This window comes from Melanotaenia boesemani, chromosome 13, assembly GCF_017639745.1.
Source record: "Melanotaenia boesemani isolate fMelBoe1 chromosome 13, fMelBoe1.pri, whole genome shotgun sequence".
NCBI lineage: Eukaryota > Metazoa > Chordata > Actinopteri > Atheriniformes > Melanotaeniidae > Melanotaenia > Melanotaenia boesemani.
Window position 1 is genome coordinate 25718756 of NC_055694.1, and position 23362 is coordinate 25742117.

At 39.8% G+C, this 23362-nt stretch overlaps 1 protein-coding gene across 2 annotated transcripts in view; it reads left to right on the plus strand.

Annotated features, from left to right (window-relative positions):
* Positions 1–8679, plus strand: part of chchd6a (coiled-coil-helix-coiled-coil-helix domain containing 6a) — a 122563-nt gene extending 113884 nt beyond the window's left edge. For both annotated transcript variants that reach the window (XM_042003646.1, XM_042003647.1), the window contains one exon: positions 8028–8679. In XM_042003646.1, coding sequence (XP_041859580.1) covers positions 8028–8051 — 24 coding nt within the window. In that variant the 3' untranslated portion in view covers positions 8052–8679. The remainder of the gene's footprint in view (positions 1–8027) is intronic.
* Positions 8680–23362: the final 14683 nt, after the last annotated feature.

Here is a 23362-nt window from a genome sequence, read left to right on the forward strand (position 1 = left end):
GCATCTAAAATCAGGCAAAAGCTTCTTCTTCTCTAGTGTGATGATTTGCTGTTTTCTTCCTTTTGAACAAAGTTGAGGCCAGCCACTGATCACAGCCTGAAATCAGCTTTAGCAATGGAGTCAGTCTCTGCAATGTGTGTTCCCCTCCACATTCCTCTCCATCTTCATCCATCCCTCCCTCAGCAGTGGAGTGGTCAAGTCTATCAACTGCTGAGCCCCAGCCTATCACCTGGGAGTTCCAATTGCCTGCCAGTCATCAGATAAAATGGATTTCCAATTGAGTCAAGGCTCCCGGACTGGATTTTGCAGAATGAGGGGAAAAAGCAGAGTTCTTCTGCTCCTCTGCTTTTCCTGGTCTCTAGTTTGTTATTTGTTTTTCTCTTTATATCTCCTACAGTGATTGTTTTTGTTCAGCTTCTTCTCTCTACAGTCATTGTGTCTTGGTGATCTGCTGGTCGGAGCCACATGAAATGAACCGAGGCTTATTGTAAAAGCCCAGACCAAAAGTGTTGCACTCTGAGGTAGACGGTGTGGTGGAAGCTCAGCAACTTTTCATAGTCAGTGGCAGCTTTAGCTCAGCAGTGATCTTCAATTAGATTAACAGGTGGGAAATCCCTGCTGTTGTTTGTGGGTTTGAAGGTGCAACTTTTTCTCTTTTTCATTTATTTATTTATTTTTTGTTTCTTTTGTTTTTGTTTGTGCATGGAATTTAGTTATACTCTATTAAATTAAGTCTAATACATACAGTATATGTACACTATGTACTATATTCAATGTTTATAGTTTTTTATATATATTAGGGCTAGGCACGTGTTATCGCGTTAACGCATTAATTGATTTTTTTTTCTTCTTCTTCCAAACTTCTCGCTTACTGGCCACATGCAGAGGCTGCACTCCATCTCTTCTGCGTGTCTTGTCCTGCTGCAGCCATAATTTGTGTTTACATATTTTTCAGACTTTGTGTACCTGGTCTTTTAATTATTCTGAATTAGAAGATTCTGAACTTTCTGTGGATACCACACATGTTTATAGTTAAATTTACACACCTGACGTTACACCCGTAAAACCGGATGTTAACCCCTTAACACCCCATAGCGAAGGGTGCAGACGCAAGAGGTGAAACTGAACAGTCAAGCTAAGAATGAAAGGTTAAAGAAATTATAGGCCAGAAATCTGGATAATGAAGCACTGAAGGTGCATGGATGGAAGTTATTGTGCATATTGTGAATATTTCTCTCTCCTCACCATCTAGAAGCTGTGAGATTCTAATCCTGCTTTCTGTCTGTTCACCTGATGCTGATATTCATCACATGTTGTTCCTCCTGTGTTTAGAAGGAAGCAGCTTCCCAGCTTTAAATTCATCCTGCTGACTTTTTACCTTTTAGTTAGTAAATCCTGAACATTTTATCATTCATGCCATGAATTTCTGATTTTATGTATATTAAAAAAATACTTCAAGTGTTGTCGTTTCAAGTGAAAACTGCTGCTACATCTGTTTATTTGTTTAGTGCAGGGGTCTCTAACCTTTCCCAAAGAGCCATTTTCCCTCAGCCAGCTAAATAAAACATGTTTAGAGCCCCAAATGTTATGAGACCTTTTGAAAAAAGACAAAAAGAGTATAGACAGACTTTCTTTAATGAAATATAGATTTTTGTGTAAAATTAACATAAAAAAAAAACATAGTTTCCAACCTAATGACATGAAAATTCATAAAAAAAAAATACTGGTACTTTTAGTGTCATTATGTTAACATTATGTTGTGTTAAAATTTAAAAACCTGCATCTGTTATTAAATCTGTTTTTAGATTTACTGTTTTTCTGTAGGTTGCAGACCCCTGATTTAGTGTTTGAAAACTAAAATTTACTGCATTTTCTTCGACTAGCAGTAGGCCTTCTTTTAGAGGACAAGGACATTTTATGAGTAACAATGTGATTAATCGCAATTAAAAATTTTAAACGTTGCCCAGCAGTAATATATATGTACAGCATGTAAGTATGTATAGATGGATGGACAGATATACTGAAAATCATTCTTGTCTTCTTTCTGTGCAGCAAATTGTACGTGATTTTGTGTAGCTGTTTATTTAGCTAGATTTTAAATTGACTTCTTTAAAAGCAAAAAATTTATCCAGAAAATAATTGTTCTATTAGAATTTTGGTGAAGCCTATAACTGCAGGAAGACCCAGTTTGTTCATCATGTTATCGTGTTTAATATTATTTTGTAGTATTTTTCCGTGCATTGACCTAAACACTGGAACTTTAGTTTGTCAGAGTGGCTTGCAAAATCCCAGATTTAAATTTCATATAGATTTAACATAGTTATGTTAAGTATTAAGTGAGAATAATATATAGTAAATTTAAACTATGACATTTACAGAAATAAAAGGACTTCTCTTATAAACACTAAAGTGAAACTTTTTTCCCAGTATTTTTTTCTTTCTTTTTTTAGCTGTGGATTTCTTGAATTGCACTCTTTTAGAGCGGTTTTATCTGAATCAATCACACAAAACAGAATAGGATCACACATACACTTGTGAGCCACTCAGGATAACACCAACAAATGCTATCTTGGGGGGTCGCGGCTCAAAAAGTTTGGGAACCACTGTATTAGAATACAGCATCTGTTAGAAGCTTTAGGAAAGTTGTTAACATGATCGTAATTTTGGGGAGGCAAACAATGGAAACTACCTCTGCTTTCTTTGAAAATACTTGGTTCTGTTGTATTACCATGTCTGTACTATTTTAAATTTCTCTTTTAAGCCTCTGAACAGGAAAATATCAGAAGAGAAGTGATGAATGTGAAAAGAAAGGAAGGTGAGGAGAGGAAAGCAGAGGGATCAGAGGAATTGAGCTACATTATATCGATCATTGTGCTCTGTAAATCTCTCTGTGGTTTTAATGGTTTGAGTATCATAGCTGGAGTCAACTCTGCAGCACACTGAACATGTACCACGTTTTTCTACACACACATGTCCTCATACATACAGACAGTCTCAGCAGGTCAATGCACCACAAGCCTCAGTCAGTTGAGCTAATCACAATGTTCCACATGGTGCCAACCTCCCTGCTACTGATCAGCTCTGAGGCTGGATTGTGCTGGATCAATTTCTTTCTTTTTTTTTTTTTTACAGAAACCTCAAACAAGTTTGGAGTAGCTTCTTCTCATCGTATGATTTTATGATTGAGCCGTGGATAAATAAATAAATATGGATGATTTGCTGTAAATCAGAGTGATGGACAGTTTGAACAGGGAAATTATACAGGCTCATTACTAATAAAAATTATTAACAATTATTTAGATTTGTTTTATCCACTTCATCCAATGTTACTTATAGACTGATACAGAACAAAGCTAACCCTTCTTTTTCCAAACTTCTGTTTGGTGGATTTTTTTTTTGCTGTAACACATCTTGGAAATGAGTTGTATACCACTGGAAAACCTGTTTATTTCTCCTTTAAATGCTGGCACATTTTTAAATGGACATTGTGTAGGAATTACTTCCATCTAACGTTGGCATTGTTTGACATTCTAACGTATAGCCCATTCTAATGTCTCACTTTCTCAAACCCCTATTGCAACAATGGGAGCCGCTGACAAGCCTTGACAACACCGATGAAAGCATGTTATCCGATAGTTCATGGAGTGTTTACTGAGGTAAAGAGGCTTGTGATTTCATAAATATTGCAAGCTGCATCCCATCAAGCTGTCAGATATTGTTCCTCTGTGTTTAGAAGGAAGAATGGTTCTCACAAGGGGAATGGATCTTGATGGGGAAACTGGCACAACACCGGCTTTTTGTCACACTAAAAGCCAGCTTATAAAGCCTTTCCACTGGCTTTTAGTCCGACTTTACCGTGACTATGAAAGCAAATGAAACCATATAACGTCCACTTCTGTACCAACGAGGCTGGTGTATTTTAGCAGAAACTACTGCTATGCTGCCCATGGTAACAAGCAACACTGTCTAACAAAACCAAATGAAAAAAGTTAGCTTTAGGCTAGTTTAGGCAGTACCGCTGACTTCAGCATCGCTGTTAAAATCCTCCTTCTTTAGCTCCTTCCACCTGGGGAAGGCCAGCGCAATGTTGATCCTCCTTTTTTGTATCGTCTGGTGCTGCTGCTGCATATGCACGGTCCTCAATTTTGTTGAGTAACAATTTAACAGATCTTCCCAAATTACCCCAGATGATGATGCTCGTTTATCTTCTCCTCCCACGTCTCAATCAGAATCAGAATCAGATTTATTGCCAAGTAACTTTCATTACAAGGAATTTGTTGTGATTTGACGGTGCCTACATATAAATAGATAAATATGAACCATAAGATATGAACAAGCCAACTGAACATATAACATTAAGACTGAAAAACTATATAAGAGTGGAAATAAAAATTATGTACATAAAAATAAATAAGAGTAAAGTAGTGTATTTACATTAAATGAAATGTGCAGTCTGTAGTATAAAAATAAAAATGTACAAATTGAAGTGACCAATGAAGGGGGAGTGTGTTAATGCGTTGTCAGTCAGGTAAGTCTTTAGGTGAGTTCCAGAGCCTGATGGCAGAGGGGAAGAAACTGTTTTTGTGGCGGGAGGTTCTGGTTCTGATAGACCGCAGCCTCCGGCCAGAGGGGAGAGGATCAAACAGATGGTGTCCAGGGTGGGAGGGGTCAGCTGCTATCCTCCCTGCTCTCCTCAGGGTTCTGGAGGAGTAGAGTTCTGGGAGAGAAGGAAGGCTGCAGCCAATCACCTTTTCTGCAGAACGTATGATACGCTGCAGTCTGCACCTGTCCTTGGCAGAGGAAGCAGCGTACCAGACGGTGATGGAGGAGGTGAGGATGGACTCCACGATGGCAGTGTAGAAGTGGACCAGCATTGTCCGTGGTAGATTGAACTTCTTCAGCTGCCTCAGGAAGTACATCCTCTGCTGAGCCTTCTTGATGAGGGAGCTGATGTTCAGCTCCCATCTGAGGTCCTGGGAGATGATGGTGCCCAGGAAGCGGAAGGACTCCACAGTGTCCACTGGGGAGCCACGCAGGATGACAGGGGAGGGGGGGGCTGTGCTCTTCCTGAAGTCCGTAATCATCTCTACTGTTTTGGAAGCATTGAGCTCCAGGCTGTTCTCGCTGCACCAAGCCATCAGACGGTCAATCTCCCATCTATAAGCAGACTCATCCCCACCAGAGATGAGTCCAATGAGGGTGGTGTCATCTGCAAACTTCAGGAGCCTGACAGACTGGTGACTGGAGGTGCAACTGTTCGTGTACAGAGAGAAGAGCAGGGGAGAAAGAACACAGCCTTGCGGGGAGCCGGTGCTGATCGTCCTGGAGTCCGAAGTGTGGCTTCCCAGTCTCACGCGCTGCTTCCTGTCCGACAGGAAGTCTGTGATCCACCTGCAAGTGGTGTCGGGCACGTTGAGTTGTGAAAGCTTGTCCTGCAGACGAGCCGGGACGATCGTGTTAAATGCGGAGCTGAAATCCACAAACAGGATCCTGACGTAGGATCCTGCAGAGTCCAGGTGCTGGAGGATGAAGTGAGTGGCCAGATTTACAGCATCGTCTACAGACCTGTTGGCTCTGTAGGCAAACTGTAGGGGGTCCAGGAGTGAGTCCGTGATGGATTTGAGGTGGGACAGAACCAGGCGCTCAAAGGATTTCATGACCACAGAGGTCAGGGCGACGGGTCTGTAGTCATTCAGTCCTGTGGGTCCCGGTTTCTTGGGGACTGGGATGATAGTGGATGCCTTGAAACATGCTGGTACATGGCATGTCTCCAGTGAGATGTTGAAGATGTCCGTGAACAGAGGAGACAGCTGGTCTGCACAGTGCTTCAGGCAGGCTGGAGACACGGAGTCTGGCCCAGCAGCTTTGCGGGGGTTCTGTCTCTTGAAGAGCCTATTTACATCTCTTTCAAGGACAGAGAGAGGTGATGGTGGGGGGGATGTGGGGAGGGGGCACTGTAATGGTGAGAGGTGTACAGTCTCTATTGTGGTGGTGGTGGTGGGGGAGGGGCTGGTAGGCTGGAGCCGGTGTGAGGTGTGGTGGGGGGAGGTGTGAGAGCTGTCCAGGTGGTCTTCAAAGCGGCAGTAGAAGTCGTTGAGGTTGTTGGCAAGACGTCGATCGTTAGCAGCGGGGGGAGCTCTTGGCTTGTAGTTGGTGATCTGCCTGAGCCCCCTCCAGACAGAAGCAGAGTCGTTAGAGGAGAACTGATGTTGGAGCTTCTTTGAGTACAGCTGTTTAGCATTCCTCACCGCCCTGCTGAACCTGTACTTGGCCTCTATGTACTCTGCTCTGTTGCCACAATCACTGTGCACTGGCTTGCGTTGGTGCTATTTGTCCCTTGCCAGCTTACCTGTCATATGTATCAACAACTCTAACATTCTTCACTAATGAGAATGTGTCAGATCATTAGCAGAGGTCATAATACACCAATGATAACACATATATACATGCAGACCTCGATTTTGGCCAGTAAACAAGAGAAAATGTCACAATGTCCCTTTAAAGAAAATGCGTTTGTGAGACGAGCACCAGATTTTATTTTGTTGGTTGTGCTTATAAAAAACTTGCCAGATTTTTCCTGTCATTGCCAAAAAGCTTATTCTGCTATTGAGAAATAAGCCACAAAGTGGTTTATTCTGTCAAAAAGACAGCACCATAAGACCATTTCCTCACCCTGCCAGTACTTCTCCAGCAGTCTTCTCCAGTTGTTTCATCGATAGGGAACCGCTTTTGATGGAGACGGTTTGATAGTGCGGAGCAGCATCTCCCTCACTGGAAAAACACAAGAAAGTTATTGTTGAAGGAAATCTTAATGCAGAGACATTGCCAAATACTTGAGCTTTTCAGTTCTCTAAGATTTTTACCAAAGTAAACCCCCGTTAAAACAAATAAATAATCCACCAAACTCAAGTTTTCTTACTTTTTTTTTGCTATGTTTCTTCAAAGACCTTCACGTTGGAGGCTTTTCATCTATTTTAAAAACTCCAAATCATCTCATATTCTAAAACTTAATATGTTTTGATAAAATTACTTTGCTAAAATATGAATCATCTGGCTTTCATTTAACACGGTTTGACAGGCTGCTCTCCAAGGTGATGGGAAAAGGTCTCCATGGTGCCCCAGATCCATGATTGTCTAGTTTTCACTTCGATTGGTGAATGATGCATTTTTCAGAATCTTCTTGCCTCTGCCGTATGCCGTCTGCTTAAATTAGCACTCAGTTTTTACATCTTTGAGATCTCCTGGTCTTTTTGATGGAGAATATTTAATGGTCTGTAAGCTTTTCATGCATCCCCCATCATCCCCCATCATTTCTGTTCCCTACTGTGCTTCTCATACTAATTTGAACAGATATCAGCTAAGTAAATTTACAACCACCTGGTGGAAAGATGGACTCCATTATCAGAGTTGAGCTGTACCCAATTATAAAATTCTTATTTGCATTAAAGATATAAATAATTTACAATAGATACAGTAATATCAGTTTTCATCCTCAGGATGAGAATTCAAATCTCAACTAAAGATCAGTCTCATCTCACTGTTTTGCATTATTTATGCCTGTGTTTTTATTTTTTATTTTAATTTCCCAAGGGATAATAAAATTGTAAGTTGTATGTTTTAATTTAATCAATTCGGTGTTATTAAATTTGTACTTAGACTGTTTTTTGTTCCTTTTAGCTTCTATGTACAGCACTACTCTCAACATTTCTTGGTTTTTATTTTATGTAAATAATAACATTACTTATTTGTCTGAATATTTTGTACTCTAAAAACTAAATAAAAATCCTCTGGAGTGTTTGACTTGAAGCCATGTAACACAGATCAACAGGTTTCTTTCCCTCCATTACTGAGATAATCCCCATGATTACCAAATCTGACCTTTCAAACATGGTCAGTTAAAGGCAGAAAATTGTTCACAAAAAGGGACAGTCCTTGCACTTAAGAGCAACTCAAAGGTCAGAAGGTGTAACAGGGTTGCGAATTGTCTAATTCTTTCTTTTTTTTTTATTCTCCTTTTTGTCTTTCAGAACTTGCTAGTCAACCATGGATGAAGAGTGTGAGGAAAAGGGGGAAGAACCTTTATATCATGAAGACTTCTACTTATAGGCACTAAGAGCAACATTTGCTATGTTAGTGTTTTGATTGACATAAGAGTTGATTTGCTGTTAGCATGCCTTGTTTTTAAAACTTTCTTATTATCTTATTTATCTGCGGCATCGTCAGTTAAAATGCCCTTTTAGTCCGCACTGCTGCATTCTGCAGGGAACTTTAGAAACACAAAAGTGTGTGTTCGGTTCAAGGTCTGAGTCAGTGGATGTTGAATTGAGTCATTTAAAGGATCATTATAAAGTATTTCTATTACCAAAAATGTAAAGATGCATTCAGGGTCACTCCTCCATCCACTGAATGTAGGATTCAGATTCGTCCAAACCTCTGCTGCTTTTTAAAAAGATGAAAAGAAAGGAATGAATTTCAGAAGCGCATTGAATAGAGTGCGTAGGGAGAGTCCTTGTTTTGATCTTTGAATGAAGGAAGAACTGATTCACTTATATTCCGTTTGAGTTTTGTGGTTTTTGTATTTATTCAGCAACACAGGAACACGCTCAGGTAAACCTGGCCATGGCTTTTCATCAGACCTGTGATTGAATATATGATTTTATTAAACCATTTCATATCCTTTGTCTTGTGTTCTTAGTTTTTCTTTCAAAACTATCAAACACTGAATGCATTTTTTCTGTTTCCCATTTCTAAACATTAAGCATAGATACTCAAAATGAAGAAATCTGTACATTTCTCTGAAGAAAATAGAATTTACTGTCGACCATCTTCAGAATCAGCTTTATTTGCCACATACAAGAAATGTTCTGCTTGCAGATGTCACTCTAAAAGTATTAAGTTAAACTAATAGGTAAAGGATTAAAATAAGTGATTAATAGAACTGACTGACAAATAGAAATTCAAGTAAAAATCTGGAACAAAAATACTGTAATACTTCAGAGCTTTCACATCATGATAAAATAAAACTAGTTATTTATGTGATTAGTTAATAACACATGCTTAGACTTAAGATGTTCTTCATCTCGCACTGGTTGCCTTTTATCATGATCGGAAAGTGGGTCCACACACTGCAGCTGTTTCTAATAATTTAGTTGTTTAAAGAAAGTTAAGAGGTTTTGGGGAGCTATGGGAAAGATGTTTTATATTTTATATTTTAATTCATGTTAATCTTTTTATTTATATATCTTGCAATGAACTAAGAGAAGGTGATGAAATTTCATGAAAAACTGCAGCTGGAGAAACATGCAACTAAACATTTAAAAAAAGGAAAATGTACACCCCTTTTTAACTTAATTTTTAAATGTATTTAAATAGGTGAGTCAAGGGGGGATTAAGCACTCGTACTGAAAGATGATGGGTGATGATCTGCATCCGTTATCAGGAATATAATTATCTTTTTCCCTGTGCAACAACTTGGTGTATGTCACATTCTTCTTCATACAATATTGATGTTTTTTTTTATTTTCTGTTAATCCGTGGACACTTCCTTCCTTTAGCTTTACTGAGAAACAAACTTTTGTTCCACATCAGTCAAGCAGAAGCTTTGTTTTGGCCACTGTTACAGTTTTTTATGCACACAAGAACAAGCGGCTGAAAGCGTTGTGCTGTTCCTGCATCAAGATCCACAAAGAGGAGATTACACTGAAGCAATCCTGTTTAATTTACTGCAAAAATGATAGTGTCCACTATTCCTGCGATCCAGTACTATTTTTTTATTTTGCCAGCCTTCATATTAGGCACTTGCTGTCCTTTAGTGTGACTGATGTTCATGGATAACATAAACCTAAATTTCTGCCGATATAAATAAACGTATTAAGCTGATAAGATGTAAAGTAATGCATATTTACAGCTTCTGTATGAAGAGGTTGTAATGGTTTGACCAAAAAACAGTTTTATATGCTCTAGAAAAGGAACAAGACCGCGCTGCCACAGAGATGGATAGTTGAGATAATTTACTCTCAGGTCCTGCTGATGATTTCAAATCAGATCACACACAAAAAAAGTAATTAGAGTTTGAAGAAACTGACCTCTAAGGACTTATATTATTAGACTTACTATAGCTGCTACATGTCACCAATTAAACCACTGAAATTAGAAAATTAGTTTTAAATTGTATATATACATATATATATATATATATATATATATATATATATATATATATATATATATATAAACACACATACTATTGGAAAAGATCTTCCTGAGCTGAGACACTGCCTGACTTTGTCAGTGTGATAAAAGGAGTCGCTTACAGTGTGAACCAATGCTGCTCAATATGACTGAAAATAGACAAATATTTTAAACTGTAGTGGAAGAGCTTTCTTCAAATCTTTAATATAAATAATAATACACATTCAAATGAAGTTTTAACCGTCTCCAAACCAAAGCTTCATAAAATGAGTAAAAGCTGTCATTTTATGAAATGAAAGATTTAATTTAATAACATTTCTTAAAACCTTGGTTGGTCATCAAGTTTAATGGCAATAATTAGAACTAACCTGAAATTAGATTTTTTTTTAAAGGTTTGTTTTAACAGAGCTATTAAACACACACACACACACACAGAGAGAAGAAGGGCTGCCATGGCAGAAAGCGGTTTGGACTGATTTGTGGAAGGTGTGAGACTTGTACAGCTGGTGATGGCTAGAGAGCAGCAAGGAGATGCACCCAGGTGTGCAATAATGTCTTTGATTGACTTAATGTAAAAAGTTGGACACAAGTGGCGGCATCTTCTCTGCTCAGTGTAATTCTTCCTGAGATGTAGCTTTTAAATCTGTAGCGAGGCTGTGGTAATTGGCTCGGAGCGCGGCGTTCGGCTGGAAGTACAGCGCTGCAGTGCACCTCACACACAAACACGCGCATTCATTTGAGCACTTGCGGGCAGCCTTAATAACAGAAACAACACGGATGTGGAGGAAGGAGGGTTGGGGATGCGGTCGCGCAGATGTTGCTACGGTAACAGCGGTGAGCTTGGTATTGGAGCTGTGAGGCAGCAGGTTAGAAAAGAAAAGCGAGGGAGACGACAGTCAGCACATTCAGATGCGTCCTCGCTCTCTCCCTGTTGATCCTGTCATACCCAATTACCACTGCAGCCAGGGGAAGGCGGGAGAGCGGGGCGAGGGGATGCAGGAGGCAGAGGTGGGGGCTGCACAGAGAATACAGAAGAGAGAGAGGAATATTCAGGTGTCTGCTTAAACCTTTCAGAGATGTTGCACGTGTGTGCGCGTGCCGAGGTTAACACCCACGCCTGTCATTACTTGTTTAACAAGACGAAGGTTGTGGCAAAACTCTCTTTATCCACAGCTGGAAGAGAATCTCAATATTTCAACTTCTCTGGGAAATGCAGGAGTTAGAGAAAAAGTCTATGAAATATCAACACAATTCAGTTTGCACTAACATATTTATGTTATAGATTTACACCAGTTTCATTTGTGTGTGTGTGTGTGTGTGTATAGCTATAATATGTGAAGAAGAGTGATAAGTGCTTTGATTAAATCCTAGTATTTTACTCTTCAAGTAAGCCCACAAGGAGATGAAAGTGTACCATTACTGCCTATATTATTTTCCATATAGCAATTAATATGAGATGAGAACATGAAGAAATCTCTAACAACAAAGTCAGACATGGAGAGAAAGACTTTGTGCACATTTGAGATGATTGTGCAGCCTACATAAAACACAGGTCAGCTGTGTAATATCTTTTCTCATGACACTGTAACACCGCTTTTAATCCCCACTGGCCATGTAGTACCTGTGCACGTGTCACATTATATCAACTATGTAAGCGGTTCGTAATAGTTTTAATTGTCCGCACCTGTAAAGGATGGTATTTTGGGTCATCACATTGGAGATAAAGCTGTTTATTGCTTTCTCCACTTTAGCCCCAACAAAAAAATATTGTCATTTAACTTTCTTTTCACTGAGCAATAAAAAATGGACATATAAGTTGCTACAGTCATCATGTTTTCATATCTCAACTAAGAATGTGATTTGCAAATGTAAATCCAACTCAGAACTCAGGTTAAGGAATAGTGCCGTGTAACAGTTTTTAATGTGCCTTGGTTTAAAACTAAAAAAATTGAACCCTGAAATGTTAAAATGGTTCATTTTTTAAAATGAACCCAGAAAAAAAAAAAAAAAAATCTGATTTTGATATAGGATCACAACTGCGATTTTTTTGTTCCAAGGCAGTCTGTCTCTCTGTTGACACACACGCACACAAACTCACTTACATTTATATACATCAGCCACAAGGGAAATCAATGAGAATTTCTGCTGTCTCTGTCCTTTATCAGATTATCAGAAACACTGATATATATTAGTTCAGCACTCCATCTGGTCAGCACCCTTGTCAGTATCTGTCTTCTCTCTCTCTCTGTGTGTGTGTGTGTGTGTGTGTGTGTGTGTGTGTGTGTGTGTGTGTGTGTGTGTGTGTGTGTGTGTGTGTGTGTGTGTGTACATTTCTCCTCTGATTAAAGACTCCCTTCCTCTAATGCCATTAAAAGGATGAGAAAAGGTGGTTGAGAGGATGAGAGATCAGCAGAAAGCACAACAGGATGAGAACGGTCTGCTTAACCTCGTTCGTCTGCCAGAGCAGGCAGACGTTCAGTGAAAGAATGATTTAATCCCTCTGTAGTAGCCCGGATTAATCCTCTGATTTACCACTGCCTTGCTCTTCTCTCTGGGACTTGCTGTCATTTTCTCTTCCCCCTCTTCCCTTTCTTCGTCGCCCCTTTCTCCCTCTGTAATGCGTCTGGTACTGAGTGGCTTAACGCTGTTAAATGTGGTGACTTCCCTTTATCTGCCCATTGTCATTATTCTCTCTTAGGAACAAAAGGGTTTCTACAGTGAGGCTTCCATACACTTAAAATGGTTCTGACATCAGTGTGTGTGAATGTTTTGAGTAATCGTGGCTTTGCTCTGTGAGGCTGAAAGGCACATAGTGCTTCATACTAAATACTACTAAAGGCCTGTTAATATGCTTAAAATTACGGGAAAAGAAATACTGATTAGCCTTTGATGTTCCCCGTTGTGTTTAGTTTAGCTTTTTAACATCAAAACACTTGCCAAGATACAATGATAGAAAGGTGAAATTTAGGGTACCCATTAAACTTAGCTTAAAAATTAAATTTTACCATGCCAGTGTATTCAGACTGTACACTAGGGGTTTGAGATGAAAACACAGATATTCGTCTTATTTCTTTATGTTCAAATTTTTCTCCTGATGCTGATTAAACCCCTAAAAACAGATCTCAGTTTATCAAAATTATACATCATCACTGACTGGCACAAACCTTGTAGCTCCATTTTATTGTTATATCATTTATAGTCATTGCTATTTCTCATTCTTTATGCCTTTGTTATGATTATTATAAACCTATCAATGTATTAGAAAGAGGTTGAATCTCATGTGGAGGAGAGCAGAGCAAGCTGCATGGAGTACTGGAGTTTTTGTAATCCCAAGCTCTCAGGTACCAGGTGCTCCAAATCTCGATGTATGATGTCAGCCAACTAGCCAATCACAACAATCCCTGAAACAGCTCACCAAATAGACACCGTTACCAGAAAGAAAGAAAGAAAGAAAGAAAGATTTCTGTAATTTAATGACACTTGATTTTTTATTGCATGCATCCATCAATCCATGTATCCATTTTCTACCGCTTATCCAGGGTCAGTTTGCGGGGGCAGCTGCCTAAGCAGGGAAGCCCAGACTTGCCTTTCCCCAGCCACTTTTGCCAGCTCGTCCGGGGCGGATCCTGAGGCATTCCCACGCCAGTTGAGAGATGTAGTCCCTCCAGCGTGTCCTAGGTCTTCCCCCGGGTCTCCTGCTGGTAGGATGTGCCTGGAACACCGCAACAGGGAGGCATCTAGGAGGCATCCTAACCAGATGCCCCCAACCACCTCATCTCCTCTTGATGCACAGGAGCAGCGACTCCACTCTGAGCCCCCTCCAAGATCACCAAGCTTCTGACCCCATGTCTAAGGGAGAACCTAGGCATCCTGTGAAGAAAACTCATTTCAGCCACTTGTATTTGCGATGTCATTCTTTTGGTCACTAACCACAGCTTGTGACCATAGATGAGGGTAGGAATGTAGACTGACTGGCAAATTGAGAGCTTTGCCTTATGGCTCAGCTCCTTGTTCACTATTACAGATCGAGGCAGAGTCCATTTCACTGTAGACGCAGTACCCATGCGCCTGTCAATCTCCCGCTCCACCCCTACCTCACTCATGAACAAGACCCTGAGATACTTGAACTCCTCCACTTGGGGCAGAATCTCATTCTCAACCTGGAGAAAACACTCCACCCTCTTGAGAACCATGGTCTCGGATTTGAAGGTGCCTATTCTATTCCCAGTCACTTCCCAGCTGAAGATCACGGCCTGATAAAGCCAACAGAACCACATCATCTGCAAAAAGCAGGGACACAATCCTGAGGCCACCAAACTGGATCCCCTCAACACCTCAGCTGGGCCTAGAAATTCAGTCCATAAAAGTTATGAACAGAATCAGTGACAAAGGGCAACTTCGGCAGAGGTCAACCCTTACTGGAAATTAATCTGATTTACTGATGGCAATGTGGACCAAGCTCTGGCCCCAGTCGTACAGGAACCAGACAGCTTGTACAAGGGGATCTGGCACTCCATACTCTCTGAGCACCCCCTACAGGAGTTCAGAAACCACATGTAGACTGGTTTAGCAAACATCCAGGCCCCTTCTTAGACCCTGAGGAGGATACAGAGCTGGTCCGCTGTTCCATGACCTGGACGAAAACAACACTGCTCCTCCTCAATATGAGGTTCGACTATCCGATGGACCCTCCTCTCCAGGACCCCTGAATAGACCTTACCAGGGAGGCTGAGGAGTGTAATTCCCCTTTAGTTGGAGCGCACTCTCCGATCCCCGTTTTTGAAGAGGGGGACCATCACTCCAGTCTGCCAGTCCAGAGGAACTGTCCCTAATGTCCATACGATGCTGCAGAGGCCTGTCAACCAAGACGGCCCTACAGCATCCAAAGCCTTACGAAACTTCAGGCAGATCTCATCCAGCCACAGGGCCCTGCCACAGAGGAACTTTTTAACCACCTCAGCAACCTCAGCCCCAAAAATATAGCAATCCATACCAGGGTCCCCCGACTCTACTTCCTCATGGGAAGACATGTTGGTGGGGTTGAGGAGGTCTTCAAAGTATTCCTTCTACCGACCCACAATGTCCTGAGTTGAGATTAACAGGGCCTGGGGCTTTATTGTTGGGCATATGCTAGAGCGCTTCATGGAGTTCACCAACTGAAAGAGATGAATCCAAAGCCATTTTATTTTTATGTTTTAATTTTGAAAGATTGATATTACTAAGAAATTGGTCAATATTCTCATCTGTTGTGTTTAATTGTGATTTATATGTTTTATAGAATTCTCTAAAAGTGTTATTTATCTGGGTTGTGGCTGATTTTTCCTTCTGGATCTTTTACAGAGATCTCTGTTTTCTCCTTGTTTGTTTTTAATTGATTAGCCACAAACTTTCCAGATTTGTTGCCATGTTCAAACTTCTCCAAGCAAAGTCTTGGTTTTTTTTTTAAAACTATTATTTCATTAAGTTCAAGTTTAGCTTTCCTTATATCACTAAGTCTGTGTTCTTCTGGGGAGACATGGTAAGTGTTGTCTAGGGATATAATTCTGAGTTCTAACTCTGAAATTCTTGAAGCCTCCTTCCTTTTCTTATGGGAACACAAGTAATTTATTTTCCCTCATATTACTGCTTTTCCTGCTTCCCAAGAAAACACACTGAAGTTTCTGGAAAGTCATTGTTTTCTATATAAGGGCCAATCTCTTTTAAAGTAGCTGATAAACTTAGGATCTTTAGGTAATGATGTATTAAATCTCCAGTTTCTAGTTACTGGCTTATTGTTCTTATTTCTCAGGGTGAATGGCACTGGTGCATGATTGCTGATAGTAATGGGATGGATTTTGATTCCTGACATGTCACTCATCAGTGAGCTGCTAATTACGAAATAATCTAATCTAGAATAGGAATGATGAACTGAAGAGAATAAGGTGTATTCTCTTAGTGTGGGATGGTGAGAGCTACAAGCATCACAAAGACCAAAATCCTTCATATATTGTTTCTCCTTCTTCTGCTTGGTGGTATCCCTCACTGCTGGTGTCTACCAACGAGTTTGGGGATTTCTGCCGTGACAGGCACCGATGACCTTACAGCCAAATTTCCAGTTGGCACAGAACACAGCCAACTCAAATTCAATGTCCCCTGCCTCCCCTGGGACATGGTTGAAGTACTGCCGGAGATGGAGGTTGAAACTCTTTCTGACATTCCCAGCAGACCCTCACAACACGTTTGGGTCTGCCAGACCTGTTCGGCATCCTCCCCCACTATCTGAGACAACTCACCACCAGGTGGTGATCAGTTGACACCTCCACCCCTCTTTTCAACCAAGTGTCTAAGACATGGAGACGCAAGTCCAGAGATACGACTACAAAGTTGATCATTGAACTATGACCTATTGTCCTAGTGCCAAGTGCACATGTGGACACTCTTATGTTTGAACATGGTGTTCGTTTTGGTCAATCCATGATGATCACAGAAGTCCAATAACAAAACACCACTCAGATTTAGATCAGGGGAGGCTGTTCCTCCCAATCATGTCACCCTTTTGGGCTGAGCCTAACCCGGTCCCATGGGCAAAGGCCTGACCCCATGTGTGCCTTCGTGCTCCACCTCTTGGCTTGGCTCCAGATGCAGACCCCAGTGACCCACATCCTGGCAAGGGGTCTGTTGAGCTGTGTTTTCTCTGGTACCTCCCCTAGAGACCTTTTTACCATGGGTGACCCTACAAGGGACAACATAGCTCCTAGGATCTTCAGGATCCTCCACCATTGTAAGGTTGGCAGCCTCAGGAGGAGAAAGAAAGAAAGAATTGCAGTTTCTCTAATTACCTAATCCTCGTTTAACTTTTTCATTATCTTCTCTGGTGTACATATGTCTACAGAGCTCATCTGTGAGTAACCATTCAGGCTATAAACACAACAGCTACATAACACCTACAAGCAGGGTACACACATAACAGTTTTTTAATCTTATGAGATATTTTATCTGGTCGAGACCTCACACATGAAGATAAAAAAAAAAATCCGTTTTGATCGTATTGTGTGTGGTGTGCTCTGAAAATGTAATCACAGAACAACACACACATAAAGACGCTGTCCCACAACTGATCTACAATCTAGTCCTCCAAACCGGACAAACGTCAAAACGTAGAAGAAGAACCATAGCAACAAACGGTAAAAAAAGAAGAAGAAGAAACATAGTAACATTCGGAAAACACAACACGCAACATGAAAGGGGATATATAGGACAAGGGAATGATGGTGGTCTTGGGACTATTGTTAACAGAAAACGCCAGAATTGAAAAAATAACAGACTGGAGACGGCGTGAACACGGACTTGTTCCCCAGCCAGCTTGCTCTCTGATTGGCTACATTCCATGCCACGTCACCATCCACGCAGTCACAGTGCACGAGTTGTCTGCGTTCCTCAGAAATCAGCTCTGAAATATTAAACATGTTCAGTGTTCCCAATTGTCAGCCACGACCCGTTTCGGAGCGGATTATCGGGACAAAATGATCATTTTGGAAATCTCACAATAATTGGACGTTTGCCACCCGAGGTCGGGAAGAGGCAAAATCGGGACAAAAACAGCCCAAAAATCATTATGTGTGTACCAGGCCTTTGACCACAAAATAATCTTATAGACTGTTTGCTGTCCTTGGTCAGGAAGTAGAAAAATCTGGACAAAAGCAGCCAGACAATCTTTATGTGTGTGCCTCTCTTAAGGTGAACACAGATGGAATGCTGAGACCACTGAAACAGCAGTAAAGACTCAGATGAAGTGAGAGAAATGACACATAATGGTGCATTGTAAAATGTTTATGTTTGATAAACATTTTTCAGTCTCATTTTGCATCTTGCATCTTTTTTTTCTTTGACACCTTCCTGTTATAATCTGTCCCTGCAAACCAAAGCCTGTTACACTACAGTTGGAAATGTGCACTGCAATGGTTGCCTGATATCAAACAGAATTATGAGCATATTACAGTTTCCAGCTTCAGTCAGTCAGAAAAGAAAATTGAATTGACACAGAATTGATGCAGTTAATTTATCTCCTAACAACCACTAAAACTGACATATCCACCATTTTAAGTTGACCAAGTGCATAGCCATACCAGCATGTACAAAAATAAAAACAGTCCTACTTCTGGCCCTGATTTCTGAAGTCTTAAGTATGTAGTCAATCCTGACACCCCTAAAAGTGAGCAGCTGACAAACATATTTCTGTTGAGCTACATCACTTTTTCAAGGCTGCCAAAATCTGATCAGGGGCATCCCAAATGGCCTGTGTCACAGACAAATGAATGAGCAGGAGCCAATTCTTAGTCCAGCATCCTTGTTAAACTTTAACAAACTGCCTACTCACCTGCTGTCACCTGGATTTTTGCTCTCATAGTCACTGTCAGGTGGTTCACAATAAATGGCAGCCACCTTGTTATGCGATTCAGACTTGACGTGTCCTTATTACTGTGGCCAAGTGTTTTTTTGTTTGGTTTATTTTTTTGGTCAGGTTGAGAAGTGAATGGGGAAAATGACACATATTATCCAACAGCCTTGTTAAATATGGAGAAATGTCATGGTACTAAGCATGTCTGGGTTAAGGTACAAATCCCATCAGGGCCACATGTATTATAACAATGCAGCATAATATTTAAGTGGATAAAATTCAACCAAACACTATTCGCTGAGTTTATAGAAGGGGAAAAAAGATTTAGAGAGTTGTTGAATTGTTGAGTACAGTTAAATATTTTGAAAGGAAAACTTTGAAGCAGTTATTTTCCCATTTGTTTTGTGTACTAATTTGCAGCAAAGGCAATTGTTGTAGCTTTACTATAGATAGAAAAGATAAAATCCATCTCTCTCCTGCTAACTGGTTGGTACATGTCAGATCAACGGGAGGCTTTTCACAACATTTTTATGATGGCCCAATAATTGGGATTTGCTCCAGTCTTGAAGTAGCAAATGCATGAACTGTTTTTTTTTTTTTTTTTTTTTTTTTTTGCATCACTCTGAGACAGGTTCTTACTAATTTTGGCAATATTGTGTAATTGAAAGAAGGCTGTTCTAGAAACTTTTTTATATGCACAGGAAATGTAATCCAAAGTAATTACATAGCTAGACTGTGTCTAATTTAGGGGCTCACATCCAATGACAACAACCTCAGTCACATCTGAATTAGTAGGAGAAATTTCAGTCATTGAGGTCTTTCAATCCTGAAAACATCCTTAAAATTTGACCAACTGATTGTTTTTTCTCTTTTTTTTGGGCTTCATCGATAAATACAGCTGGGTATCATCTGCATGAAAATTTATTCCATTTTGTCTAATAATATCATCTAGTGGAATTATGCACAATGTAAAAAGTATTAGTGCAAGCACAGAACACTGAAGAACTCCATGACTTCCTCTGGTGTGTGAGGAAGACTCATTGTTTCCATAAACAAACTGGAATCTATCGATATTTATTATAGAATATAAATATTGCTTAAACCAGCCTTATGGTGTTCCTTTAGTTTCAATGAAATGTTTAAGCCTCTGTAACATAATGTTGTAACTGATGATATCAAATGAGGCACTGGGCTCTAACAAGATGAGTGCAGACAGGAGTCCGTTATCCGAAGCCATAATGAGATTATTGGTAACTTTTACAAGTGCTATTTCTGTGCTATGGTGCACTCTGAATTTTGACTTAAACTCCATACACAGATTATTTCTGTGTATGAGCACCAGTTCAGTTAAAGAATTGTAGAAATGAAAGGGGAGATTGGATACAGGTCTATAATTAGCTGACAGTCCTGGATCAAGAGTAGGTTTTGTAAGTAAAGGCTTGATTACTGCAAACTTAAAAGCCTGTAGAACACATCCTGTTACTAGACTTAAATATTGATAAAATTCAATACAAACATATTGACTTACAGAAAATCTTCATTGAACAGTCTGGTTGGTATGGGGTCTGAAATGCAAGTTCATGGTTTAGATGAAGCTTTTATTCTTGTTAGCTTAGACAGAAAGACAGGACATAAACAGTCCATATGACAGGATGTCATTGATTTTCTCTAATAGAAACAATTTTATTTATGAAGAAACTCATGAAGTCATCACAGCTGAGAGTTAATAAAATACATTCTAGAGAACTATGACTTTTAGTCAGGCTGGCTACAGAGCTGAGAAGAGACCTTGAGTTGTTTTTGTTCTCCTCTATCAATGATGAATAACAAAAAGTTCAAACTTTACAAAGGGCTTTCTTATATACTATTAAACTTTCTTTCCAAAGTGAAATTCTTTTAAATTAGATAGATGCTATTTCCATTCTAATCTTCTTGATGTCTGCTTTGAAGCACATAGCTGTGAATTAAACCAGGAAGCCAGCTTCTTCTGACTGATTACCTTCTTTTTCAGAAGGGCAACAGTGTCTAGTGTTGGACACATTGCAGCTCTTATCTGTCAGCAAGATCGACCTGTGTAGGAGTAAAGCTCAGGCGGCTGCCCTCTGCTGTATTGGCACATTGTGTTGTAGAAAATAATGATGAAATTGATTCCCTAAATTTGGTAAGAGCACAGTGTGATAGACATCTACTATAATAAAATGTCTGTATATCTGCCTGAACAATCAGATTTCACAGGGATAAGAACACTTAGGAAGAGTTATTATTATGGTTTATGATGATCCATACACACCATTATGAGGCCATCTCTTACTTTGAATTGCATCATGTCAGTGTGTGTGGAGGGGTAAATGTCTTAAAAAGAGATTCTGCATCTTGTTACTTTTTAAAAAGTTTTTTTTTTTAATGATTAGCATAGTTGTTAGCACAGTGCTTCAAATCAAGATGATTCACTGTTGGCTGGTTATGCATGATGTACTGTTGATGTTGATGATGAACTGATGATGAAATTTGAGGTTTAAGTTTAGAAATCTGGTCAGGATGCCTGGTTGATGTTTCTCTCCAACTGGGAAAATTATAACTCCCAGCTAGCTTGGGAATGCCCCAGTGCCTTAGCTGCAGAAGGTAACTGTGGAGAAGACATTTGTGTCTTTGACCCAGTCTTGGATAATAGGTAAAATATGAATAAATAAATGGAGAGATAGAACATGTCACAACTAATTTGCTTACTTGGCAAAAGGAAACAGGAAAGGTCAATAACCAATATTCAATTAATACAATTACATGCTGGGTCTTCATTGTACACTGTTTTACCAAAACAACTTGATCTCATAGTAATGCTTATAAATAGCACACCACACCACACCACACCACATTTTATGTTTTTGGTATGCTTTTTTATTTCATTTAAAAAACACACCAAATGGTTTGGATAAAAGTACAGGGAAGGGTGTCATCCTCTCACAGTATATGACCTGATATGCTAGGCAAAACTATGAAAACACATAGTAACTCACATAGAACAAGGGCCATGACTTGGTTGTTAGTGACTGTGCTGTTTTTGTGGGAACAGGCTGTAAACACAGACCAGTTTTGGGGTAGTTACTCTAAAAAAGTAATTAGTTACTAGGTACTTATTACTTTTTCAAATTGTAATGAAATTACTTTACTAGTTACTGCATTTGAAAAGTAACTTCACTACTTATTACTTTACCATTTTTTGTGTAGACATGGACAAACATCATGGCCGGATCATCACCGCCTGTCTGCATAGTGTTTACTGTATTTTGTAAACAAAACCATAAGAACAACATCCCTGTCTGTGGGAAGAAATGGGCACACTTGTCTCATAATCATTTTATCTAGTATTTTTCTAAACCTGGGCGATTTAAGTCGACAGGGGGAGCATGTCTCCTACAATGAACCCTGCAACTAGCTAGTTAATTTCTGTCTTACCGGCTACTGCGCTCCGGGAAATGTTAAAAAAAGCTTAGCTTGTTTAGGCAGGTCGGCTGCTGAATGACTCCTTCCACTGACGGGCGAGCAGGATCTGTCGCCAAAGGTTTGGACTGAAACTGGACTGAACTGAAAATAATGTGAATATTGCCACTGACCAAAAGTCCCTGTCTCTGTCTCCAACTCCAGTTTTCTTTTTCCTTGGTTGGCGTACAATCAGCTACGTCACGCAAATCGATCTCTATGGCAACGTGACCAGGCAAGCACACACAAAGGCAGCAGCATGCGCGTACCACTTAAAACAGATCAGGACTTTACACATAGGCCAACATGGCTCGAGTAACGAGGAAAAACACATTAATGTAGTCCAGTAAAATAATTTTGTTACTGATATTTTAAATGTAATGCATTACTTTCCTTCATTACCCAAAAAAACAATGTTGTTACTCCCAACCAAGCAGCAACCTCCGCCTGTAAAATGTGAAGCCTATACGGAAGTGCAAAAACATTGCAGTTCACCCCTCATCCAATAGATGCTGGCTCCAAAACAGAGCAAAAAGGCCAACTTCACAGCAGAAATAAATATGTTTAAAGCCTGGTACAAAAATCCATTTTAGGATTATTAGGTTAAGTTTACCTTCATGGCAACTGTGAGGGGGATGAATTTTTTTCTAACTCATTCGTTTGGATGTTATTTAATTTTGAAATTCAGCATAATTTGGGGCGTCTCTTTTTGATTGGCAGGTATCCGCTTGACCTCTATGCCCATTTTTGGATTTTCCGGGACTGACAACCTGCGTGACGCTACCAAGATGGCGACAGTGGGAACGTTCAACGAGGTTTACTTTTGCGCTACAGGTGACATAGGTGAGGCTTCGTCGATCTTTTATATACAGTCTATGGTTTGAACACTGACACAGACATATTGAAAATCACTCCTAGGTAAGGTTTCCTTCTAAGAATGACTACATGAAAACATTTATGCTTCATAAATGAACTGAGGTAAAAATTTCCAAACAAAGAGGAAATAGTATAAAAAAGAAAAATGGTTCAGAATGCTACCATTTTTTATGGGTCTGCACTCATTTCCAGTAGACTGATGTGAAGCCACAAACATTGCACGCAGATAACTTGTACATTTGTCAATGCAACATTAATGTAGAATTACAGACTTTAGGGCAACATGTTGCTTGTTTATGCTCAACCACATACTGAATTCATTACATTCTTCATTACTGATTTGAGATTTCTCTCACAGACAGACTGACACAGATTCAACATGTTAAATTAAACATAAATCAGATTAAAGTAAAAGGAGTCTAGTTGCTTCCCGTAGTACAT